This window comes from Callospermophilus lateralis, chromosome 10, assembly GCF_048772815.1.
Source record: "Callospermophilus lateralis isolate mCalLat2 chromosome 10, mCalLat2.hap1, whole genome shotgun sequence".
Taxonomy (NCBI): Eukaryota; Metazoa; Chordata; class Mammalia; order Rodentia; family Sciuridae; genus Callospermophilus; species Callospermophilus lateralis.
In genome coordinates, this window is record NC_135314.1 from 65,299,266 (window position 1) to 65,322,787 (window position 23,522).

General features: G+C 36.9%; 1 protein-coding gene across 5 annotated transcripts in view; it reads right to left on the bottom strand.

Annotated features, from left to right (window-relative positions):
- Nucleotides 1-1,870: 1,870 nt before the first annotated feature.
- Cd200 (CD200 molecule) overlaps nt 1,871-23,522 on the bottom strand; it is a 34,050-nt gene continuing 12,398 nt past the window's right edge. For 2 of the 5 annotated variants that reach the window (XM_076867971.2, XM_076867975.2), the window contains 3 exons: nt 22,602-22,874; nt 20,125-20,232; nt 1,871-2,047 (listed from right to left, as the gene is read on the bottom strand). In XM_076867971.2, coding sequence (XP_076724086.2) covers nt 1,932-2,047; nt 20,125-20,232; nt 22,602-22,874 — 497 coding nt within the window. In that variant the 3' untranslated portion in view covers nt 1,871-1,931. Of the gene's footprint in view, nt 2,048-8,466; nt 9,963-19,612; nt 19,733-20,124; nt 20,233-22,601; nt 22,875-23,522 lie in introns of those variants that run through there. The other 3 variants (XM_076867972.2, XM_076867974.2, XM_076867973.2) reach the window with 3 other exon arrangements.

Consider the following 23,522-nt stretch of genomic DNA (forward strand, 5'->3'; position numbering starts at 1 on the left):
CCACAGTCTAGCAATTGTGAATTGTGCTGCTATGAACATTGATGTGGCAGTGTCCCTGTAGTATGCTCTTTTAAGGTCTTCAGGGAGTAGTCCAAGAAGGGCAATGGCTGGGTCAAATGGTGGTTCCTTTCCCAGCTTTCCCAGGAATCTCCATACTGCTTTCCAAATTGGCAGCACCAGTTTGCAGTCCCACCAGCAATGTACCAGAGTACCCTTTTCCCCACATCCTCGCCAGCACTTGTTGTTGTTTGACTTCATAATGGCTGCCAATCTTACTGGAGTGAGATGGTATCTTAGGGTGGTTTTGATTTGCATTTCTCTGACTGCTAAAGATGGTGAGCATTTTTTCATGTACTTGTTGATTGATTGTATGTCCTCCTCTGAGAAGTGTCTGTTCAGGTCCTTGGCCCATTTATTGATTGGGTTATTTGTTATATTATTGTCTAATTTTTTGAGTTCTTTGTATACTCTGGATATTAGAGCTCTATCTGAAGTGTGAGGAGTAAAAATTTGTTCCCATGATGTAGGCTCCCTATTTACCTCTCTTATTGTTTCTCTTGCTGACCAGTTCTCTTCTTTTTAGCCCATTCCATCCTTCAACAGTTCCCTGAAGATGATTCCTCTTTTATTCTCTCTGCTTCATTGATCTCCAGTGAAATAGTTTATGGAGAGGTCAATTAAGTGTCTTACTTCTTCTGTTTGTTTCTTCGAACAGAGGAGTGATATTTCTACTTAACTATACTAATCCAACAATGTAACCTCAACTTATTCTCCCATTACCTTACAAAAGAGTAGAGTAGACTGTTTAATAACCAAAGGCTAAGATTTAGGTATGACTTCCTGGAGAAATTCTCAAAGAGGTTTTTATCAGAACTACTTCAAAAATTTTTTATGTGTCAGACTTTTTTCATCTAGTAACATCTAGCTTAGAAAATTTCTAACTGGAAACATTACTTAGCCTTCCCAAGTCTCTAGAGTTTGTTGTTGTTTGTAAATTAAATAATATTACCTTCTCACAGGGCTGTGGTGAATATTATATGGCATGATTATGAACAGCAATCTGTTCCATTCCAGGTAAAATACCAAAGTACTCGATACATGGGAGCTGTTTTTGTTAGAATTACTCCATGTATTGCAGTCTTCAGTTTTCCACATGTAAGCAGTGATTCACCTAATCAATCTCATAATCCCCTGGTTGAATTACTGTTATGTCAGGAATCCTAGGTCTGGCAAGACTTGCCTCATATTGCCACAATATGTTTATTTAAGGATTAATTTCTATCTGCCCTTCCTTTTCCCAAAAGTCACTTGGAACAGCTCCAAAATATATATACTTAAAGTGTAAATTGTAAAAATTAAAACTAAGGAAAAAGTGAACCCTCCTCTATGAAACATAATGGCAAATACAATTTCACCAATCAAGTGTCATATTTGACTTTCACACACACATAAATATTAATACTGGCTTTTCTTGATGATGGGATTGTCCTTTAATTTTTTTTGATAGCTCTCCTTTCCTCATTTTTACTCTTCTGTACTTCACAACTTCTTTATAATGAGCATATACTATTATAAAAATCAGGAAAAAAATTTCTTAATAGTCAAGGCAACAAGGGAAAATTAGTCATTTATATAGTTAGAATCAGAAAGTAGGGAATATGCCAATTCCTTCAGTAAAACAATATTTTTTCTAGCTTTGCTTCTCTTGTAGGGCTTAACAGTATGATGTATTTTGACCTCAGCACCTCTCCTTAGTAAATACACTGAAAATAGCTGGTGATACTTCTTGTAGCATTGTCCAAAAAACAACAAAAAAACAAACTAACAAACAAACAAAACAGAAAGTGCAAATAACTCTGTAATGGGCTAAGATGGCGTGCTTCAAGAATAAATGCCAATTAGATGGATTTTATGCCCTTAGTCAATTGCCCCTAAGGATCAGTGTGAGATGAGCCCAAGAGGGAGAATAAATGCACAGTGATCAGGTCTGGTGTGACTTTCCTGGCTTGAGTATGTTCTTGGAGCTGGCTCTGGTAGCTTGGAATATCTGAGGATGATAAACAAAGTAGGTGTTAAGTTTTGCAATATTATTGTATTTTTATCCAAAAATGATGAGGTCCTGGCATGGGTGAGAGGATTCCAGCCTGTACCCAGTCTGTACTTCTGGTTGTGTCAATGTGGTCACAGAGGAAGACGTTGATACTACCAGAGGATGTGAAGGGAATGTCACTCAGATCTTATTGTGTGCAATAATGCACACTTTGATAAATCACTGGCAGTTAAGAAAGTCACACTAACTAGTCAGAAATGATTGTAAACCTCTAGAAAGAAGAGCCCAATGGACTCTTCAACAATTTCAACAATGATCAGCATATGAATAATCTTATTCCTTATTATCCATGTCCAGGATATTTGCAATTATGTGGAAAAAGAATACAAATTTAATTATAAAAAAAATACTCAGCTGGAGCATCTCTAATCTGGGAATCTGAAATCTGAAATACTCAAAAAGCTGAAACTTTTTGAGTGCCCACACTATGCCACAAGTGGAAAAACCCCACAGCAGAACTTATGGGAAGGATTACAGTTAAAATGCAGGCACACTAAAAATGTATAAAATTATATTTAGGCTATAACTATAAGGTCTATATCAAACCTACATGAATTTTGTGTTTAGACTTGTGTGCCATTCCCAAGATAGCTCCTTTGTATATGCAAATACTCCAAAATCTAAAATCCTTCTGGTGTCAAGTATTTTGGAGGATATTCAATTTGCATTTCTAAGTTTTACTTTTATATTCATGATATGACTTCATGAATTTCCACAAGTTGTTTCTAAGTATATGCAGATAGTTTTACTTTGTCTCTTCTTAAGTGTTAAATCTCTCCAGGACAGGGTTTTATTAATGCCTTCCTTTCCTACTATCTCTCAGGACCAAGTACAGTGAGGTACCTATCAAATGACAGCTGAATAAATGCTACCCATTGCCAGACATACTGACCCCCCCAACCCCAGTGCTAGGGATTGAACCTAGGGCCTTATGTACCCTTGCTCTACCACTAAGCTACATCCCCAGCCCAAAGTGTTATTTTGATCACCATAAATATTACTGTGCCAAAGCACATATATAATATAGTAAAGAGATTTGTAATGTTGCCTTCTAACAATGTATGTTTAGAAAATTATTATAGATTTGTCATAAAATCCAATAAACACAAACTTCATCTAATGACATCAGCATCTGTATTCTGTCTTTGTTGAATAAATCAAGCCAGACATGGGTCCCAAACTTTTGAAGTCACTTGTTTTCTTTTTCTTCATCTTTTTTCCCACTGTTGAAATTTCTCTTTGCTATGTTTGTCTTTTGAAACTCGATGAGAGAGAACAGAAATTCATTTGCATCTGGCTTTGTGTTTGCTTCTTGAGTGTTTGCTTCCTTGTATGTTTTTGTGGCAGTTGCTAAATGGTATCTCTGGACACCTCCCCCTCCCTAGCCAAGCATGCACTCATACACTCAACTCCTGTGCTTTCTCTGTCTCTCTAAGACCTAAGGGGGGGGGGGGAATGCCTTTGCTGAAAACAATCAGAATGATTCTAGCCAAGAGAAATCTTTGGACCAGAAAAGGTGTTCTCCATAACTAAGTGCAGCATCAGAACTGTTCATACTAATTATCAAACCAGGTGTGTACTTTTCCACTGCCAAAGAAGCTGGAAGTAAGTCAAAAAACCAATGATGGGAATAGCTTTGAAACACAGAAGCGGTTAAGGAAAGTTTTGGATTCCAGTAAGCTCTGAGGTCCTGACACTCTATTTAAACTTAGGAAGTGGCTATCTTAGCTAAGCCAGTGCCCAGACCAGACTGTTAAAGCCACAGGAGAGTATTTGTTTTTCATGGTACTGGAATTTCTGCCATTTGGTTCTCCCATCTATCCCCACAAAGATGTGTGTGGGTCTTGTGCAGTCTCAGGAAGTCCCTTAACTTTGCTAGACCTGATATCTAGAAAAGAGATCCCTTCTAGTACTGACCTTCTAGGGTTCTCAGCCAGTCTCTTCTAGAGACTCATAGGGTACTTTACCTCTTGGTGACCAGCAAGAATTTCAGTGTATCCAAGGGCATTTTGTCCTTTGACCACTGAGACACCAAGTCTCAAGCTGACCTTTTCTTATAACAGTGGCTTCTTGTGGCACTTTGAGATATGACCTAGTTAAATCAAATGCAGTATGATAGGCCTGAATTCTCTGAAGAAATACATTCTTTTTTTCTAAGCTTTTTTATATTTTTTTAACTGGTTGTTTTTAGTTTTGCATGACAGTAGAATCCTTTTGACATAATTTAAAAAGCCTGGAATAGATCTCATTCTAATTCAGTCTCCATCCAGTACCTCTCCTCTCCCTTCCCACTCCCTAGCTCTGGCTCCTTTCCCTCCACTGATTTTTCTGCCATAGTTGTTTTTTAAAATTAATTCTTGTGGTTGTACATGATGGTTTGTAAATTAAAGTTAGCTCTAAAATAAAATAGAAGCATCTTTTTTCCCTGAATAGCTCCAACCATGTCTGAGCAGCCCAAGAACCAGTTTGACCTCTCTGAAATCCACTGGGACAAGGGGTAGGGGAGAATAATGTCTAGGATAGCTACAGGGTATATTTCACAAACACTGCTAAGCCAGTTCTACCTACCTCTAAAGGTTCACAGGTGATCAATGTGCTTCCATCTGACTGCTCACTGTTTTTGCAATTAGTTACTGAAATTGTAGTACTTCCTGATGTTTCTTAACTAAGAGTCATCCAGTCTCTTAATCAATATGCTATTTAAGGATATTTAATCAAAGCCAACACCTGACCTAATGTTAAATGAGATATATATGATGATTATCATTGATATACCAGAAAGGAAACCAACATGTGTAGAATTTAAGAAAATTATTAGGTACAGAGCTAAACATCACCACTTGATCAAGAATCATGAGGTATTTGAGCTTCGTAACCCAAGCAGCTGGGCTTTCTGTACCCGGACTGAAAAGGGAAAACTACTCCCAGAAAAATGTAACTACATATTTTTTTATAACTCCATTTTTGGATTCCAACTTTTTAATTTAAAATTTCTAAAATTAACACATAAAATTGTACATATTCATGGGGTACCGGCTGGTGTTTCAATATATTTTTGAGTTGAATACTCCACTATCTAGACTAATATTCACCAGATTAAAACTATCAAAGAATTTGTTGAGTTCTCTGAAACCACTCAAGTCCTGGCCAGATCTTTCTGTCATGATATGTTATCTCTTTGATTTAATAACATAACTCTGGAAAGGGAAACCAAGCATGTCGTGACCTGGAATCTCTCTGCTGTCTCTGAAGGGGTCACAGTCATACTCCAGCGTCAGACAACAAAATTGTTCTGGGCAAGCCAACGCAGCAGAGACAGACTTTGACCTTTCCATGTTTTTCCTTCTGCCTCATCCTCAGCACAGGAAAGGCCAAGTCATGCTGGGTAGTACACTCAGGCCTCTGCTTCTGAAGCAAAACCTGGCGGGTTTTCTCTCTGCTCATCCGATGGCAGCTCCCATGGGCTCCAGGGCTCCACTTCCTCCTCAACCCTGTGTGTAGTTCTGAACAGGGAGGAGGCTGACTGTGGGGTGAGGGGGCACTGGACAGGTCACTGAGGATAAGAAGCTTGTGCTGATGCAGTGGGAGTTTTGGTGTCACTGAGCAGACCGGACTTTGTTCATGGAGAAGAATTTACTCCTTGTTTTTTTGAAACTTGTAACCACCCCGGGAGATAGATTTGGTGCACACTGTAGTTTATACTTGAGAAAATATAATTCCAAAGAGATTAGGTGACTGGCCCATGATCACACATACGAAATGCCAAGCATAGAACGAAACTCCATTCTTGGGGATCCATCATGTTTGTTTCTGTGCTTCACAACTACCAATTTCTCTCAGTCCTTTTTTTTTTCTTTTTTTTTTTACACTCATTCTCCGATAGGGCAGAAAGGATGCTCCAGTTCAGTGTCTTCTGAACTGCTCCTCTTTGCCATAAGGTATTTGTAGGAAAAGAATTCACTTGAGAAGGATTTACTGACTGATTAAAATCTCCAACTCCCATGAAGCTTACAATCTAGTGGAAGGAGACAGACAAATAATAAATAAAACAAGCAAGTAAAATATATAGAATATTTTGAATAGTGATGGTTGCGATGGAGGAACCACATAAAGTGGGAGAGGGAGTTAGGGCATGTTGGTCACGGGGGTTGGGGGGGGGGAACCACATGAGCCACGTGGCTCTCTGCAGAAAGAATCTTCCAGAGAGAGAAGAAAGTGCCAAGGTCCTGAGGTGGAAACATGTCTGGAAGATAAGTGAAACATCAGAGAGGCCAGAGATCAGGAGTGAGAGCAGTAGGAGATGACTTCAGGGAAGGAGGGAGCCCCTTCATGTGAAGCCTTATGGACCATGTAAAGACTTTGCCTTCTGTTGTATGTAAGATGGGAAGCACTTAGACCCTTTGTACCAAGGAGTGGCATGATTCGACTTGATGTAGTTTAGAAAAGTTATGTTTAGAAGAAACTAACCAGAGGAGAAGGCAGAAGCAGAGAGATTAATTAAAGCAGTTGCCAAGAACTAGGAGAATGATAAGATGGTTTGGGTCAGAAGGTAGGACTGGAGGTAGGAGTTGAATTCTAAAGCAAACAGGGTACACTCACACTTGGGAGATAGGATGGATCACAGCAGAGGTGGTAGAGCAGAGGACACTGGACAGGAAACCTGGAATTCTGAGTTGCAGTTTTGGCCCCATAACACATACTCAGTGATACTTGAAGAAAGTCGCTGAAAAAATTGAAGTCTTGGCCTTTATACCCCCACAAATGGGCTCACCAGGTATCTGTGCAATGATTATGATATCTGTGCAAGTGTTGACTGGCTTGGGTTGTGTCCTAGCTCTATGTGACCTGCTCAAGTTAATTATTCTAAGTATCCATAGAGAGGCACTGAGATCAACTCTGGAATATTTTGAGGACAAACACAAAAAATTAAATTATAATTTTGAGGAAATAATCCAAAACAAACTTATTTTAAAAAGTGAAACCACTGTCTTGGTAAGTTATATAAAAAAATAGAAGAAATTTGTTTCAAGAAAATTGTTTTAACCAAAGTCTTCAATTCTTAGTACTAATATGGATTTTGTTTTCTTCCAACCTAGATTTATGAATTATCTAGTCAGTGACTGATGAAAACTACCAAGAAAAAAAAAATTCCTCAACTTTCAGATTTCAGTTTCAGTTAAGGACACAAATCTTCTTTTGTTTTCCCTTATCTCTGAGCAAGCTTACCAGCACCCTGGAATTTTTTCAAATTTTTACTAAGAAATATGAGATTGAATTATTCTAAGTGACTCAAAAGTTTACAACTTCCTCAATTTTGCTTAAATATGCAAAGTCCTGGCTACCTCTTTCTAATTCACAAGTACAAAAATCACCCATAATCTCAAGTTCAAGATGAGTAGAGAGGGGGAGGGCTGGGAAGCCCTTCCCAGAGGTGAAAGGGCAGGAGTCACAGAAAGGCAGGACCACAGTGCCACACGCTGTCATGCTCTTTCAGACAGAGGCACTTGCTCTACATGACCCCTTCCTGCTCCTCTTATCTTCTCTCTGACCCTCCAAGTCATCTCCATCAAACATCCCTGTTCTAAGTCAAGGGTCTTAAGGTTCTGAAAGGTACCTGATAAGCTGTTCAATAACCAATGTAAATTGAATGATTAATGATGGTGAAGAAGGATTAGTCTCAGGGCTCTCTGAAATCTCTAAATTTTGAAAGAGAGATTCCAGAAAGGCCATTTCCTGAATAGAGTGCTGGTGGAAGGGTGAAGTGCCCACAAACTCTGGTAGCAGCTGTCTAGGAAGGAATTCCTTTGAGAAAGGCTCATGAATTATTCTTATAAGGTGTTCTCCTGAAAAGTCTTGAATATTGTCTCTGAGACCATTTCAGGGGTCCATGGAATCAAAATCATTTTCATAATTACATCAATCCATTATTTTCTCTTTTCTCTCTCATGGTCTCCCAAATGTGCCGTGTGATTTATGATGTTGGCAATACTCAGAGAGCTACAATTATATGTAATTATAAATTTTTGATTTTAAAATTTGTAAGTTTCCATTTCAAATATGGTTAATATGAGCATATGTAATTCACCTTACAAAACAGCTCTTTGGAGTCCCCTTAAGTGCATAAAGCAGTACTGATACCAAAATGTTTGAGAACTGGTGCTTTCAGTTACTCTGACTGCTCTAGTACCAGAAATCTAGCAAAATACAGAGTGATGGTTCCGCTAAATTCAAAACTATGTGAGCTACTGAACCTTTGAAATCTTTTATTATTATTATTATTTTTTTTTTTGGTATCTAAAAGCAAAACCAAAACAACACACATCAGGAAATGTACCATGACCCATGGCCCATGTTAAAGGACACAAATTGGGGGACCTTCCTCCGGCCAGGTCAGAGTCCTCGATTTGTGCTTTTGTGATTAATCAGAAATGTCAACTGCATCTTTTATGGAGTGGGAGATAGAAAAGAGAGAAGGGTTTCACACACACAGAGAAAAATATAAGAACTCCACATTTCTCAAGAGAGTAGCATACATCAAATATTTACAGGTGACACGTTTAATTGTTCAGTACTTTAATACAAATATAAGAAATAATACAGAATTAAATAACACATGAAAAGCTTACTAAATATATAAATATTCAATTCAACAATGAAAACAACTTACATTTTAATTTCTAGGTTACTGGATAGAGAAAGACAAGGGAAAAAATACTGAAAAGAAACACACTAATTCGGTCTTATGGTTAAGAATCCATATTGTTCTACTAGTTAGAACAATATCTTTAAGATAAAGTCATTGTAAGTTCATACTTGTCTCCTCTCCTGTGGTGGGAAGTTGTTAATTCATGGGAAAAGGATCCAGGAGAGGCCAAGTGTATGAACAGGCTGACTGCTCTACAGGATGTCTAAATATCTGTTTTCATAATATATTTTTTTTTACACTAGACTGAGTTCAGAATGAGGGCTGGGGTCATAGGATGGGACAAATGGTCAGGGGAAGCATGCTGTCTTTAAAATGTGAGCTATTGTCTAAGACTAACACTATTTATACTGCTACAAAAATAAGTTAAGTAGATAAGTTAAGGTTGCCAATGTTATTTCACAATAAATTCTGTCCTATTTTCATCATAGTAAACCTCAGAGAAGCACACACACACAAAAAAAAAAAAAAAAAAAAAAAATGGCAGGGAAACCAAAGGTTCTAGCAAGGTCAACAATTTGCAAAACAGTGAGCAGCTAATAGACTAGATTCCAAACAGCGGGAAAATAGGCTCCTGGGCCTAAGAACAACAGAAGAGACAGAACAACAGAAAGGCAAAGGTAGTCTCAGAAAAGTTCTTTGGACCCTTCATATTTTTTATTCTCTCTCTCATTTCTTCCTCCTTTTCCTATTCCTTTTTTTTTTCCTTCCTGGAATTACATCAATTTTTACAACTGCATGGTAAATTATCAGGTCCAACACTGTTACCATTTTGGATGAGGACACAGACGCTCATTGAGGTAAAGTGACTAACACAGGGTTCCCACCCGTGGGAGCCCACGTCAGCCTGTGAGCTCAACGTCCTGATTCTAAGTCCAGTGCCTTCCAACAGCACAACGCTGCATTGCTTTACAAAATCAAGTCCTACAACAGACCTGAGAGGTAAAATGACTTTCTCTTGGACTTCAAACACTGAGTAGCTTAGATGGCAGTGAAAAGTCGTGGAATTCTTAAAACATTCGTTCCCGCCTCTTTTTGCTCATATAAGTGCCTTGAAGAATGACCTATTTGCCTCCTGCTTTCCTCTTACATCAGATTCAAGTAGATCAGGGAAAATCTTTCAGGGTTCCGTGTGGCTCCTCTAGGGCTCTGGATAAAAGAAAGACCAAGATGTTAACTTTGGACATGCATAATTTCTGTGTTCATGTATTTTAAGAAGATATGCAATAGAAGGTTTAAGAAACTCAGAAATCTAGTGTATATTTCATCAGTAAAGATGAAGAAGTAGATGTTCCCCACCCAAAATGATAAGTGAACCATGATGTTCTTTAAAAAACACATAGGGCCTCCAAGAAATATCAGTCTGGAGAATCACCTACGATTACAAGTAAAAGGACATGTTCAAGAATGTCAAATGATCTAAATGTGTTTTACTGATAAGCCCTGGAGCTCTGTTCCCAATGGAGAGTAACCTGCTAGACCATACGTTGGGAATGGTCACAAAGAAGTCACAGGGACCTTTTCAGGGGCTGTTGACTTTCTAGCACATAACCTGAGAGGACAGGCTCCTCTCTACAAGGCATGTGGACTTGAAATAAGCCCTACAATTTATCCTGGCTCTAGTTCTCACTCTCTATGTAAACTTGGGTAATTTACCAGAACCTGTGAAGTTCTGGATATTTCAGAGCCTGTCAACATGTCTAATATCAACTATTAATGTTCCACAGAAGTACAATTTTCCCCCCAAATTAGCTCAATACTAAAAAACAAACAAACAAACAAAAACCAAACCCCAATGAATTATTACCAAAATAAAATATATAGAAAACGTTAACTCTAGTTTTCTAACTATAATCTCATTTTTAATTATTGGATTTAACAGACATAAAATTACTGTCAAATTGTTATCATGGTATCTATTTTACTCTCAGTTATGTGCTTATTTTACTTCAGATTAGTAAGAAATGGTTCTCGGAAGGGCAAACATCCTCAGACCACATTTGTGGAACATTGTTCTATCATATCAATGAAATTTGCCCTGCAGTTTTCACATCTGCCATTCGTTTGCTAGAAGCCACCTCTCCTCTACAGTTGATTTATTCTCTCCTTTCAAATCTAGTGTATATTTCATCAGTAAAGATCATTAAACATCACCACCTCAGAGAAATCTTCCAAACAAATTGCACATAAATAGTTTCCTTGTCACCTAATTCTCTTTCCTTCTGTGTGATGTGCTGTGTTATTTCCTAACAGTCACATTCTCAGGACTTAACAGCATATCCTTTTCTTTCTAGTTCACTGGTGGCTTCCCTGTCCCACTGGCCTATCATCTCCACAAGAGTGGCAATGTCCTTTTTTTGCTCATTATAATTATTGAAACACACATGGAAAACTTATTAATTAAATATCTGCAAAATGAATGAATGAATAAACTTCTGCAAGCCTTGGTTTTATCATCTGTAAGACAGAAATAATCACGTCTTCCTCATACACTGCTGTGAGAATTAAATATAACTTCTAGAAAATCTACTCCTTTCATCCCATGAACATCCTTTTAAATATTTTAGCGCCTAGTCCACGTTTTCCTTTCATCTGCAACAACATTCCCACTTCCAAAGTTTTCTCCTCTAAAATCTAAGCACTTTTCCCTATGACTATTTCTTTTGGATAATCATTTAACAATAACAAACATTTTCATATGACCCAACCACTGACTGGAATCCAGAATAATAATCCAAATGACAGCATAGTTTTCTTTAGAGAGCACTAGAATAATTTGATGTTTAAATCTCTTAAGCCTGACTTTGAATGACTGAATGTTTGATTTTTGCATCTAGTTTAAAAAGTTTTTTTTTTCCTTTCTCTAAAATATAGCTTCTCGAGCAAATATGTCCATATGCCCTCCCTCCCCAACAAAAGGAGCCATACTTTACTCACAACTCTTACTCAAATGGAACCTTTGAGCTTCTGAGCTCTAGGATGCATGAGAATCACCAGAAGAACTGGGTCATTTCAAACACCTAGGACACACTTAGAGATTCTATGGTTTTAGGCAGCTCAGATGCATCTTTTAAAAACAAAACAAAACAAAAAAATTGAGTCATCTATGAACCACTTTTATGAAAGAACAGAAACTATGAGTTATGTTTAAGATACACAGAACAGAGGATGAAGAACTTGTTTAACGAAAAAAGGAGGAAACAGTAAGAATAGGGAAACTAAATGGAACACCCATGATTCAATGCTGCTGAGCAGCCCAGGGCAACTTGGGACCCAAAGCCCCTGCTAGCCTGCTTTTACTGACATTTTTGGTTTCCTAGAAACCCATTCACACACTTCTGCACAGTAACTGTTCTCATTCTACACCCTGACTCCCAGTAACTTTAATAATTAACTATTTTTTTTCTTCCTCCAGCAAACAAAAAATCTAATCAAAACAGTTCCCCATATCCAAAAAGAAATAAATACTATACACATATCTAGAAATCAATTTAGGTATCATATGTTCCTTTCGGCACATGCAGGCTTTTGGGTACATATATTTTCTGATCTTATCTCCCCTCTTACCTTCACTCCAAACTTCCCACAAGACTGCTACTTCAGTGACTAATAAGGGTTCTCCCTTCCATATACGCCTGCCCTCATGTCTAAATTTAGGTATCTTCTAAAATCTTTCTCAAAACCTACCTGCTAATAATTATAATGTCTTCCTCCATTTAGCTATTTAACCTGGACACCCTTCTATCATTTGTACAATTCACAACATTGATAAAATTTTGAGGGACCTTAGATTTAGTAACAACAGAAACTAATTATTTACTGGAAACTAACTATATTGCATTTGTGTGCTGGACCTTTGTTGGTTCACACTGATGGTTAAATTGTTGGTAACCTGAAATTAACCATGGTGGGAATATCTGCACCACAGAAGCTGGCAAGAGCAGATCTATCAGCATTCCCCCAAATTGGTTTCCCAACACACCATTGTTTCAAGGCACTTATTCTGGTCCCAGGTATTCCCTTCCAAATCCTTACAATGGCTTGCCCAAAAGTACTCAGCTAATTTGTAAAAAGATAGGACTTGATCTAAATCGCTGAGTAATTGGTCACAGTTGCAAATGAAAATAATGACTAGTTGGAAAATAACCAAATCTATATACATTTATAATCATCTGTGCTAAAGTTGACAGTCAAAAATTTAAAGTCTTAAGGGAAGAAATATTTTATAGAATTAAAATATCATGTTTAGTTTCTGAATTATTTCATGCAACTTTGCATAAGATTAAAATAATTTCAGCCAGATAGGAGGAATAAGTTCAAGAGACCTGTTATACAATCTGATGTCTATAGTAACAATGTATTGTATCCTTAAAAATTGCTGAAAGTGTAGATATTAAGTGTTCTCACTACAAAAAATAAGTATATGAAAAAATGATACATTAATTAGCTTGATTTAGCCATTACACAATTACAAACATCATATTATACACCATATGTGTGTGTATATATATATATATATATATATATATGTACTCAATTTAGAAAATTAATAATAAAAATTAATGACACATACTTTTAAAGTAGATTAAAATAAACTTGTATACCTAAGTCCCAAAGATATTCAATAAATAATCTTTTTTTTTTTTTTTTTGTACTGAGGATTTAAGCCAGGGATGCTTTACCATGGAGCCAGATACCCAGCCCTTTAAAATTTTTTTTTTTTTAATTTTGATACAAGGTCTCACTAAGTTGCTTATGGCCTCACTAAATTGCTGAGGCTGGCCTTGAACTTTAGATCCTCCTGTCTCAGCCTTCTGAGACACTGGGATTACAGGCATGTGGCACCATGTCCAGCATAATCTTTCAAAGACTAACAGAATATAAGGCCAGTCCTCTTTTTTTGATGTACAAATATAAGAGAAATTTGGGGAATTTACAAATCAGTGACTCTTAGAACTAAAAGCACTTGTCAGCCTTAGTGACATTCTGTCTTGTGTGTTTACTAGGGGCAAGAGGTTCTTGTGGTGTTCTCTTGTCCATAGACGCTTCCATAATTATCCTCCATGACATGTAGGATTTAACACTAAAGTTGTGATTTTTGCAAAACTTGTCTTGCAAAATCTCATTTGTTCATTATTTTCTAGAGGAAATAGATATATATATCTCCGATATATATCCTGTTAGAAAGACTTCATTTATTCATTACAAACACCCTGAGAATTTCTTAATTTATTTTTTCTGATAATTCTAACACTTTTACACCTGCTATGTTTAGTCAAATATATATATAATACATATTATATTATCCAACTTATATAACACATATATATGATCTGTGTACAAAAGAATTTTCATACTCTGGTTTCTCTTCAGAGCAAATAAGTCTTTTTCCTTTCAAAAAAAGAAACTGCTAGTGGAAGAACTGCTGCACAGTATATGGGCTGTTGACATCAATTTGGATCTATAAGTAAGGATTTTAAAAAATTTTAGAAATGATATGGAAAACATTAAGGTTGCAAAAACTATCATGGCTTTACAATATTCTGCAAGTACTATGGACTTAAAAATCACTGTTTTAATGAGTTACAATAAACAGGAGAAGACCAATGTGGTATGCCAAATGTCATTAGATACAGCAATAAGTATGATCTTTCCACCTTTACCTTCCACAGAGAATCCAATGAACTTACTTATGACTAAGCTATTAAAGGAACCCAGAATTGCCTGCCTTTGTGAGGGGGTTGTGAGTAGAGAGAAGCCAGAAATACATGAGAACCAAGATCCCAAATAAAAGGAAAAGGTTTTGTAACATTAGAGTTAGAGATGGTTAGTAAAAGGGAAGACAGCAGAAGTCATGCTTTTGGGTTATAGAATTGAGAGGCAAAATACAACATTGAAAAATACACCCCTGCCTTGTTTGAGATAGGAAATGGATGAGAAAATCAAAGTGATGTGCTCAGAGATTCTGACCAGTTTCTGATGTTCTTTGACGTAGGGTAACCACAAACAAAGCTAAGGCTGTGGAATTACAGACACAGAATGCTTTCATTGGGAAGTCAGTTAACAGCTGCTCCTCTCCCCAGCTCACTCCCAATCCCTCTAAGCATTTGTGGTAGCCTCATGATGGTCACCTCAAAGGTCCACATACTAATTCCAAGAATCTGTGAATGTGTCACTTTATATGGTAAAAGAGATTTTACTTATTAAACGAAGGGTCCTGAGATGGAGAGATGATCCTGGATTATAGAGGTAGACACAATGTCATCACAAGGGTCCTTCTGAGGGAAAAAGGGAGGCAATAGAGTCAGCCAGAGTGATGCAACAGGAGAAAGACCCAACTGGCTGTTGCTAGCTTTGCAGGTAGAATGTGACAAAAGGATCAGGAAAATGGGTAGTCTCTAAAAGCTATATTTAAAAAAAAAGGATTGTCCACTACTGCCTCCAGAAAGGAAGGAAGCCCCGTTAGATAGATGGCTTGAGTTTAGTGGATGAGAACCATTCTGGACTTCTGACCTGCAGAACTGCAGGATAACAAATTTGTGTTGCTGTAAGCCACTAAATTTGTGATAATTTGTTAAAGAAGCAATAGAAAATTAGTACAACATTTCTGATGTTTCCTTCTCAGGTAAGCCATGCTGAGTACTTTCATAAAGGAATCCAATATTTTCCAGATTAAGGACCATCAAGTTGACTTCTTGTAGCAGTGGGGAGTAAAAGCTTAAATCTATTCAGAGCCAAGCTTAGTGGTAGGGATAAGATGAAGGGCAAGAAGGTGGAAAAGAAAGCAACCAGTAATTAGACTCTAAAGAACGCAAGCTAAAATGCAAAAGCAACAGAGATGTGGGAGGGTTGTTCAGCTGGGATATTTTCTCATTCTTGATTTGTCATTAATGTGTGTAACAGAAGACACTAATACTGATGGCAAATCTCCTTAAAACAGTCCCATGACTGCAATGGAGCCAACTAAATTCCATGCATTTATGATTATGTTAAAATGAACCCAACTAATATGTATAACTATAATGAACCAATAAAAGCAACAACAACAAAAAAATTAAACAAAACCTTTGAGGTGACCATCATGAGGCTACCAGAAGGATAAGGAGCCAAGGGAATGAGTGTGCTATCTGAGAAGTGAACTGGGATTTAATTACTGGGTAGGATATTGTGAGGTTTTGACTCCTAGAGGTATTCCCGTACACTAAAAAGCAAAATTTGAGTCATGTAAGCTAATGTGGGTTTAAGTGTTGAAGAGCAGAGAAGCAAAGAACAGCTCTAGGCAAGAATGTCCAGATTTTAAGGGTCTGTAAGGTAAGAACTTTGTGATCAGATTTTATCGTGCTATTTAGTCATATCGGGTGATATTTATACATGTGTGAAAATTTTATACATTTTTTTTTTCAGGAAAATAGCCTTGGAGTGTGACATGTCATCTAGAAAGTGACATTTCACTGAGCAGTTCAATAAAGATTTCCCCATTGCTTTTCCCATACAAAGCATCCCATTCCTTCTCCTTGGAAGTCTGAGGACACCGAGGTAGGAATGGGAATGAGTATGAAAAACTTATTTAGCAATGCAAATTGTCTTAGGAACAAATATTCTTTGTAATGTCCTTCGAACTGATGACCTCCTTCACCACCACAACTTGTTTATTGAGCTTTTTTTATTTGAGGTAGTACTAAGCTTAAAATAGGAGACAGTGTTATGCTCCTACCTAGGAAATGGGGTTTTCCTAACATGGTGATTGTTTCATTGCAAGGATCCATTCACAGGTTATTGTGAACTGAAGGAACTCAAGGCAAACATGAAGATCATGTGGCTGGAAAATACATTCCTACGTGAAATTGCTAGTAGTTTAAGACAAAGTGAAGTTAGAACATGTATGTTACACTATTGGTCTAAATTTGCTATGGTTTTTCAACTCAGCACTGCCAATCAAACAAAACAGACAAAAAAATGACAACTCAAATAAAAGTCAGGTGATATGTCTACAATGGTCTGCTCTTAAGTAAAATTTCTTGTATTTTTTTTTTCTGAAAAACATGTAATCATTGGTGGGTGGACTAATGAGAAATAAAATATTATTCTCACTGGGTGCCATAATCCCAGGGGCTCAGAAGGCTGAGTCAGGAGGATCATGAGTTCAAAGCCAGCCTCAGCAACTCAGCAGGACCCTAAGCAACTCAGCAAGACCTTGTCTCTAAATAAAATATTAAAAAAGGGCTGGGGATGTGGTTCAGTGGTTAAGCACTCCTGGGTTCAATTCCTGGTACCAAATAAATAAATAAATAAAATATTATTCTCAACCTCAAGTCTGAACCTCTTTGTCCTATATGGGGAAGGCACAAACTTATGACGCCACTACATTTTAATAGAAAGCACTATTATGAGAAGGAAAATTTCCCTAGGAAATTTTAATGTTTTTCTCATTTTCTATTTCAGTAATAAAGTACTAGATTTATGAAAGAAAAAAAAGATATTCTCTGGAAGTTTATTAGTCTTATTATGGTAGTCACCAGGGAAATAACTCATGATCCTATTAGGAATGTGCAGAGAAGTGGCTTATAACTCATCACATCTTCCTCCAAAATGAACTGTACAGCTGACAAAACCGGTGTCATGCTTTCTGTCACTAAAGAACATTACAAGAAAAGTCAGTCAAGGCTAACTTCTTTGCAAATATAACGTCAACCATTGGCAATGACCCCTCTGTGCAGAAATTATAAATTTGTTGACTTTTGTGGGTAAATGAATAGTGATGATGAGCTTAAAAAAAAAAAAAACCTTTGGTCATTTATCAAACAGGGCTGACTTGAACAGATTTTTATTATTGGCTACTGGGCAGCTCCACAAAGATGATCAAAGAATCATCTTTGATGATTCACTTAATAAACTCAAGCACTAATTCATCTTTCTCCTCTCTGCTTCACTACGAACTCTGAACACACACCTACACCCACAAATACACACACACCTCAGTTCCACTTTTTCAATTCCTTATTTATGCTCACAGCATCATTTCTCAGGGTTCAGAATCCTGGCCCTGGTTTTATATGATCATGTTTCCCTGACCCCAAAATTTAGTGCTTTAGAAAGGTGATGAAAAGAAAAGGAAAAAGAAAACAAAACTAAAGTAAGGAAAAATGAAAGTCCTATGTATAGGACTATTTCCCTTTCTCACAAATTAATCAACAGAATTCCTTACTTGAAGAAATAATTAAAAAAGAGAAAATATAACTTAACATTTGGTCTTAATGAAACACCATTTCCTTAGCTCTGAGCATGTAAGCTATCAGCATAATTGACATTTGGTATTACTAGCTGTATACAGAATCATTCTCTGGCTGTCAATTTTTTTTTTTAATCAGTCAAAATCAACTCATTCAGAATATGCCACAGAACATTCAGAGAAATTTACTGAATTGGCCATATGTCATGAAGACATCGCCAGTAATTGGTAATCCTAGTGCTTACAAGCTTTAACACAAGTTGAGGTGTTTATTTCATAAATGAGGAAGGATTTGGGCACAGAAATAAACTGTCTCTTTTTGTTTCAAGAATTGGATATGGTATTGAATAACTGCATTTCTCAGAAAATCCAACTTTCACTTAATGAACACAGGGCCATGACATTGCAAATATCCCTAACGAGTGGAATTTACCTTGGGCTTTAACAGTTTGTATTATAAGACTCTTTTCCAACAGGAACTTAAAAATTACTTTGACTACTCTATGCTTTTCTGCTTGCATTTTCACAAGAACAATACACTAAGCACAGATTAAAATTAATGCAACTGATAACAATAGCTCCGTTCAAGTCAGGAATCCAGGGCATCTGTAATGAAAAGAGCATTCTGGCAGAGGTTAGGAGACTCAGGTTCTAGTCCTAGCCTGCTGTTAAGAAGCTGTGTGACCTTAGAGAAGGAAGTTGAATCCCCTCTCTGAGCTTTAGTTTCCAAATTAGAAAAGTGAAATATTTGTATAAAGAGGAATCAAACAAATTTCTGTCTTTGATATTCTGTCCAGTGCTTATGTGTTTATGTGCCATAAGAGTATCTGATCTGTAATCTCCTCTTCCAGATAGAACAAATTCCTTTACTTACTTTTGCAAAAGGGCCGACACTGACACTGGAGATTTGCTGCTTCTTTTATAAATTCACAAGAATTAATTTGGGATTAATGTAAGGCTTATGCAAAATAAAGTGATCAAGGAAACTAGAACATGAAAGACCCAGTCCATGAAACATAAAATGAAAAGGAAAATAAGGTAGTCTTTGAAGGGGGATTTTAAATTAAAAACTAAAATAACACTCAAAACCAACATTTTTTTCTTTCCTGAGCCCAGACCTTCAGCCATCTAAGATGCAGGAAACTCCCATATTACCTCCTTGCCCTAGGAAACTCCCATTTCACATAACATAAACTGAAACTTTGTGCTCATTTTAACAAGTTGTGCAATATAGTGCACTGTTTTCAGAAACCAAAGAAATTTTAATCTTTCTACATATACAGGTCACTTCTCTTGTTTCTAAGGCATGTCTTCTTCTATAATATCTCACAATATCTTAGACTTGGCATTTATGAGGTAATGAATTTACAATAGAAAGAAGGAAATCGAAAAATTCATTTAAAAAAATCTATCCATCATCCCTTTCATTCATTCATTCATTCAATAAATGAACATTTATTGAACATGTGGTATAAATAAGATGTCGTGATAGATGCTGTGGGGGATAAAGAGAAACTCACAGCCTACAAGGGCAGAATGACATGACACAATTACTGTAAGTGTGGATCACCTGTATGTTGCCGATAGTGTTTGAGACATCATGGGAGTATAACATAGGAAGTGCTATTTAATGAGTGATCATATTGGACAATTTCACAGTCTCTTAAATGGGCAGCTGGCTTGTGGAATGCTGTAAAAAGAGAAAAGATTGTCCTTTATTAACAGGTAGAGAGGACCTTGCATGGGTGCCAGACTTCTTTCTTTGGTTCTGCCATCAAATGACTCCATTGTGATCAAATAAACACTTTATTCTCATTTCTTTCCTCTCCTGAGCCCTCTTTCTCTCTCGGCTCATAAAATAATTCATCTTTGAAACATCTTAGCAAATGAAAAGGAGAAATATCCAATTGCAAGAAAATAATTCTAAAGCATTTTAAAACTGCACCAACAATTTATGTATTTTGGAAACAGCAAACAAAACACATGTGGCCATCCCCTAATTCATAACTTCAGATGATTCCCAAATTATTAAAAACAATCATGGAACTTGTTGCATTCTTTGTACTCCTTCTAATGACTCACCTCGGTCCTGATTCCGGTGTCGTTTCCAGTATAATAAGATTGAGATTAAGACCAGAAGAATTACCAGGGAAACAATGCTTAACAAGAGTGGAATTGAAAACCAAAAGCCTGTGGATATTGAAGGTAGAAAAAGGAAAATCACAAGAGGAAGCTGTTGAGGCAAAAAAATACTGATATAGCAACAGGTATGACATGAGTTTTTACAAGAGTTTTTAACTGAAATTAACCTTAAATGCACACCTACGGAGATCTATATTCATGACTTCAGATGATTTTAATAATATCTAGATAACGTTAGTAATGGTAACATGTTTTATGCAGTTACTATATAATAAGGTCTTTGTATTATCTCATCTAATGCTCAAAATATTCTAAGTCAGGTATTATTATTATTATCTGACAGATTTTTTAAAATCTGAACCTCTGAGAAGCCAGTGAGCTTCAAATCAAAGCAGCAAGAGGAAGAAGAGCAAAGCACATATTCTTTTTCCTATAATGCAAGTTTATTGGAATATACTAAGTAAAAAGCAAAGAAAATCATGAACCTCATGATTTCAACTCCCAGATATAACTTGTCTCAATGTTTTTACTGCATTTCTTCTAATCTGTGTCTTTGTTTTTAAAACTCTTTCCAGGTGTTAGTAATGGAACTTGGCCTAAATGTCTTCCTCAATACTACTTTGAAACACAAAGCAAAGAAAGAGCTGAAGTGTCTAGCATCTTCTCCATAATGGATTTTTTTTCACATCACAATTTAACTAACCTTCAGACAGGGATTTATCTAATTTCTACAGTTCCAGTGCTTTGTCTAATACTTTTAGTTCAAGGTTTTTAGTAAATGTTCACAGAGTAAACTAATATACCAGTGGCTTTAAACATTATATAAGATATAAGTCAAATTAGCATTCTTCAAATAGAAAATATGTTCCTCTTCTTGTTTTTCAGTGAAATTAACACTTTGCCTTGGCTAAACCTAAAAATCTCTTCACAAATGCCCAAATCTAACACCACAACCCTTTTGGCCAGTGAGCTTCACACAGGAAAGCTTTCCACGTTTTTTTTTTTTTTAAAGCACCCCAAAGAACAGCAATATTTTTAGGAAGTTTATTACTGAGTGCTCATCTAAGAGTTGATGCTTCAAAATTACAGGAGAAATAAAATTCTGGCTATCATCACTAAGACTTGCTCCCTTTATTCTCTCACCCAGTTCTCAATTCTTGTATCTATGAAGCTCATAGACAGTTATTCAGAAGGAAACACAAGAGAGCAAAAGGGGCTTGGATGGGAGACAGATTGTTTTAAAGTAGTGATGAAGACTCTTCAGATGGGCCCTTTCTTACTGTAGGTTATACAGAGATTTCATCACAGATGTCAGGTCTTCCTTCCTAATTCCCCCAACTGAGCTGATGCCCCACCTCTCCACATTCAGTCCCCATATGGTGAACCACTACTTTCTTTTTGAAGCATGAGGTTTTACAATTTCCCAGACACTTTTCTGTATCCCTAGTAGGCTATAAGCTCTGTAAGTGCAGTGATTGAGTCTTGCTTGTTGTTGAATTTGTTGTGTTCAACCTAAAGATTAGTATATAACAGACACTCAGTAAATCTTAGAATGAAATAAATGAATGAATGAATGAATGTATGAATGCATATCAGCAATAGCATTTGATAAGTGAACAATGTGCTGCATCACATTTCCCAAAGTACAGTACTATCCCTTATTTGCAATTTGATTTCAGTTACCCATGGTCAATTGTGGTCAGAATATACTCAATGGGAAATTCCATAAATAAACAATTCATAAAATTTAAATTGCATATCATTCTGAGTCATGTGATGACATCTTACACTATCCCATTCCATCCTGTCTAGAATGTGAATCATCACTTTGTCCAGTGTATCCACACAGTGTATACTACCAGCCTGGTAGTCACTTAGTAGCTGATTGGGTTATCAGACAACTGTTGTAGTATCACTTTGCTGGGTTCAAGTAATGCTTACTTTACTTAATAATAGACCCAAATCACAAATGTTTATTAAGGTACATTGTTATAATTTGTTTATTTTATTATTGGTGTAAACATAACTATAATAAAACTATATTATATATAATATACATATATTTATATTATATAATAATATATATATTATATAATAAATATAATTATATATAATATAATAAAGCCATATCATATACGTGTGGGTATACACACACACATACATATACGGTTTAGTATTTTCTGCAGTTTGAGGCATCCACTGGGCATCTTCGAATGTATCCTCTGTAGATAAGGGGAGACTACTATAAAATTTGCTTTATTTGCTTCCTCAACTCTGCTTCTCTTTCCTTACTTGTACCTTTCTCTCCCCAGTTACTTCCTTTGTTGAGAGACTGAAAGTCTCTGAAGGATATTTGCCACCTTCCAGTCGGATATAGGCAGATGTGACCGTAGCCATCTTTGCCTTCCTTCTCTTACCTTTGTTCACAGTTTGCTTGTACTCAGTCACAGTCCCCTGGTACAGCACTTGGCAGATTACCTCCTTCCCCACTTGACTTTTGGGGTCTTTGACACGGAGTATGCTGGTGACAGATGTGGTCCCGTTAGGGTGTAACAGACTCTCGGTACTGTTCTCAATCCCTGACCCAGCAACCTTCCAGGAGATCATGGGTGCTGGGCGGGCAGTGGCAGAGCAAGTGATATTTAGGTGGTCTTCAAAGAAATTGTAGTGAAGGAATACTGTGGGCTGTACTGGGACAAAAAAATATATATATATATGACCTGCCATCAGTTAAGCACATAGTCTCCTTACAGAGATGAGGAAAAGGTCCTTACAGAATGATAAATGGAAACTAGTTAGATGAGGTCGTACATCCCACACCCACTGGGGCTGGGGCCTTCCCAGTTATTTGAGGTCTCCTTCTCTGATCTGCAGGATAGAGAACGGCCTGGTGTAAACCTGTGATGAGAAAGGCCCTTTCTGTAACTGCCTCCAGCAGAACTAGCTGGATGGATAGAAGGTTATGGAAAATTCAGATGTTACTTGTCTCTCCCAAATATTTCAAAGCCTAATTATTATGTTCTCCTCTTGCATGAATAATGTAGCACCTCTCCCTTCTTTTGGGTGTTCCTCTCAAGTAGCTTGACAGTAACCCCCACCAGCATCTGTATACATGAACTCTGCACCTATCAGAAGCACAAGGGTAGGTACAGAACAGACAGCCCCGAGAAGGACTGCCGCTTAGTGATACCCATTCTTTTTTTTTTTTTTTCCTCAAAGCTGAAAGAGCAAATAGGATAGAGAGAGAAGACTTGGAAAATCTCTGTTTGAAAGATGTATACAAAATACAAACTAGCAATTCCAAGCCTATAACCTGAAAAATCAAAACCCGGCAGTTA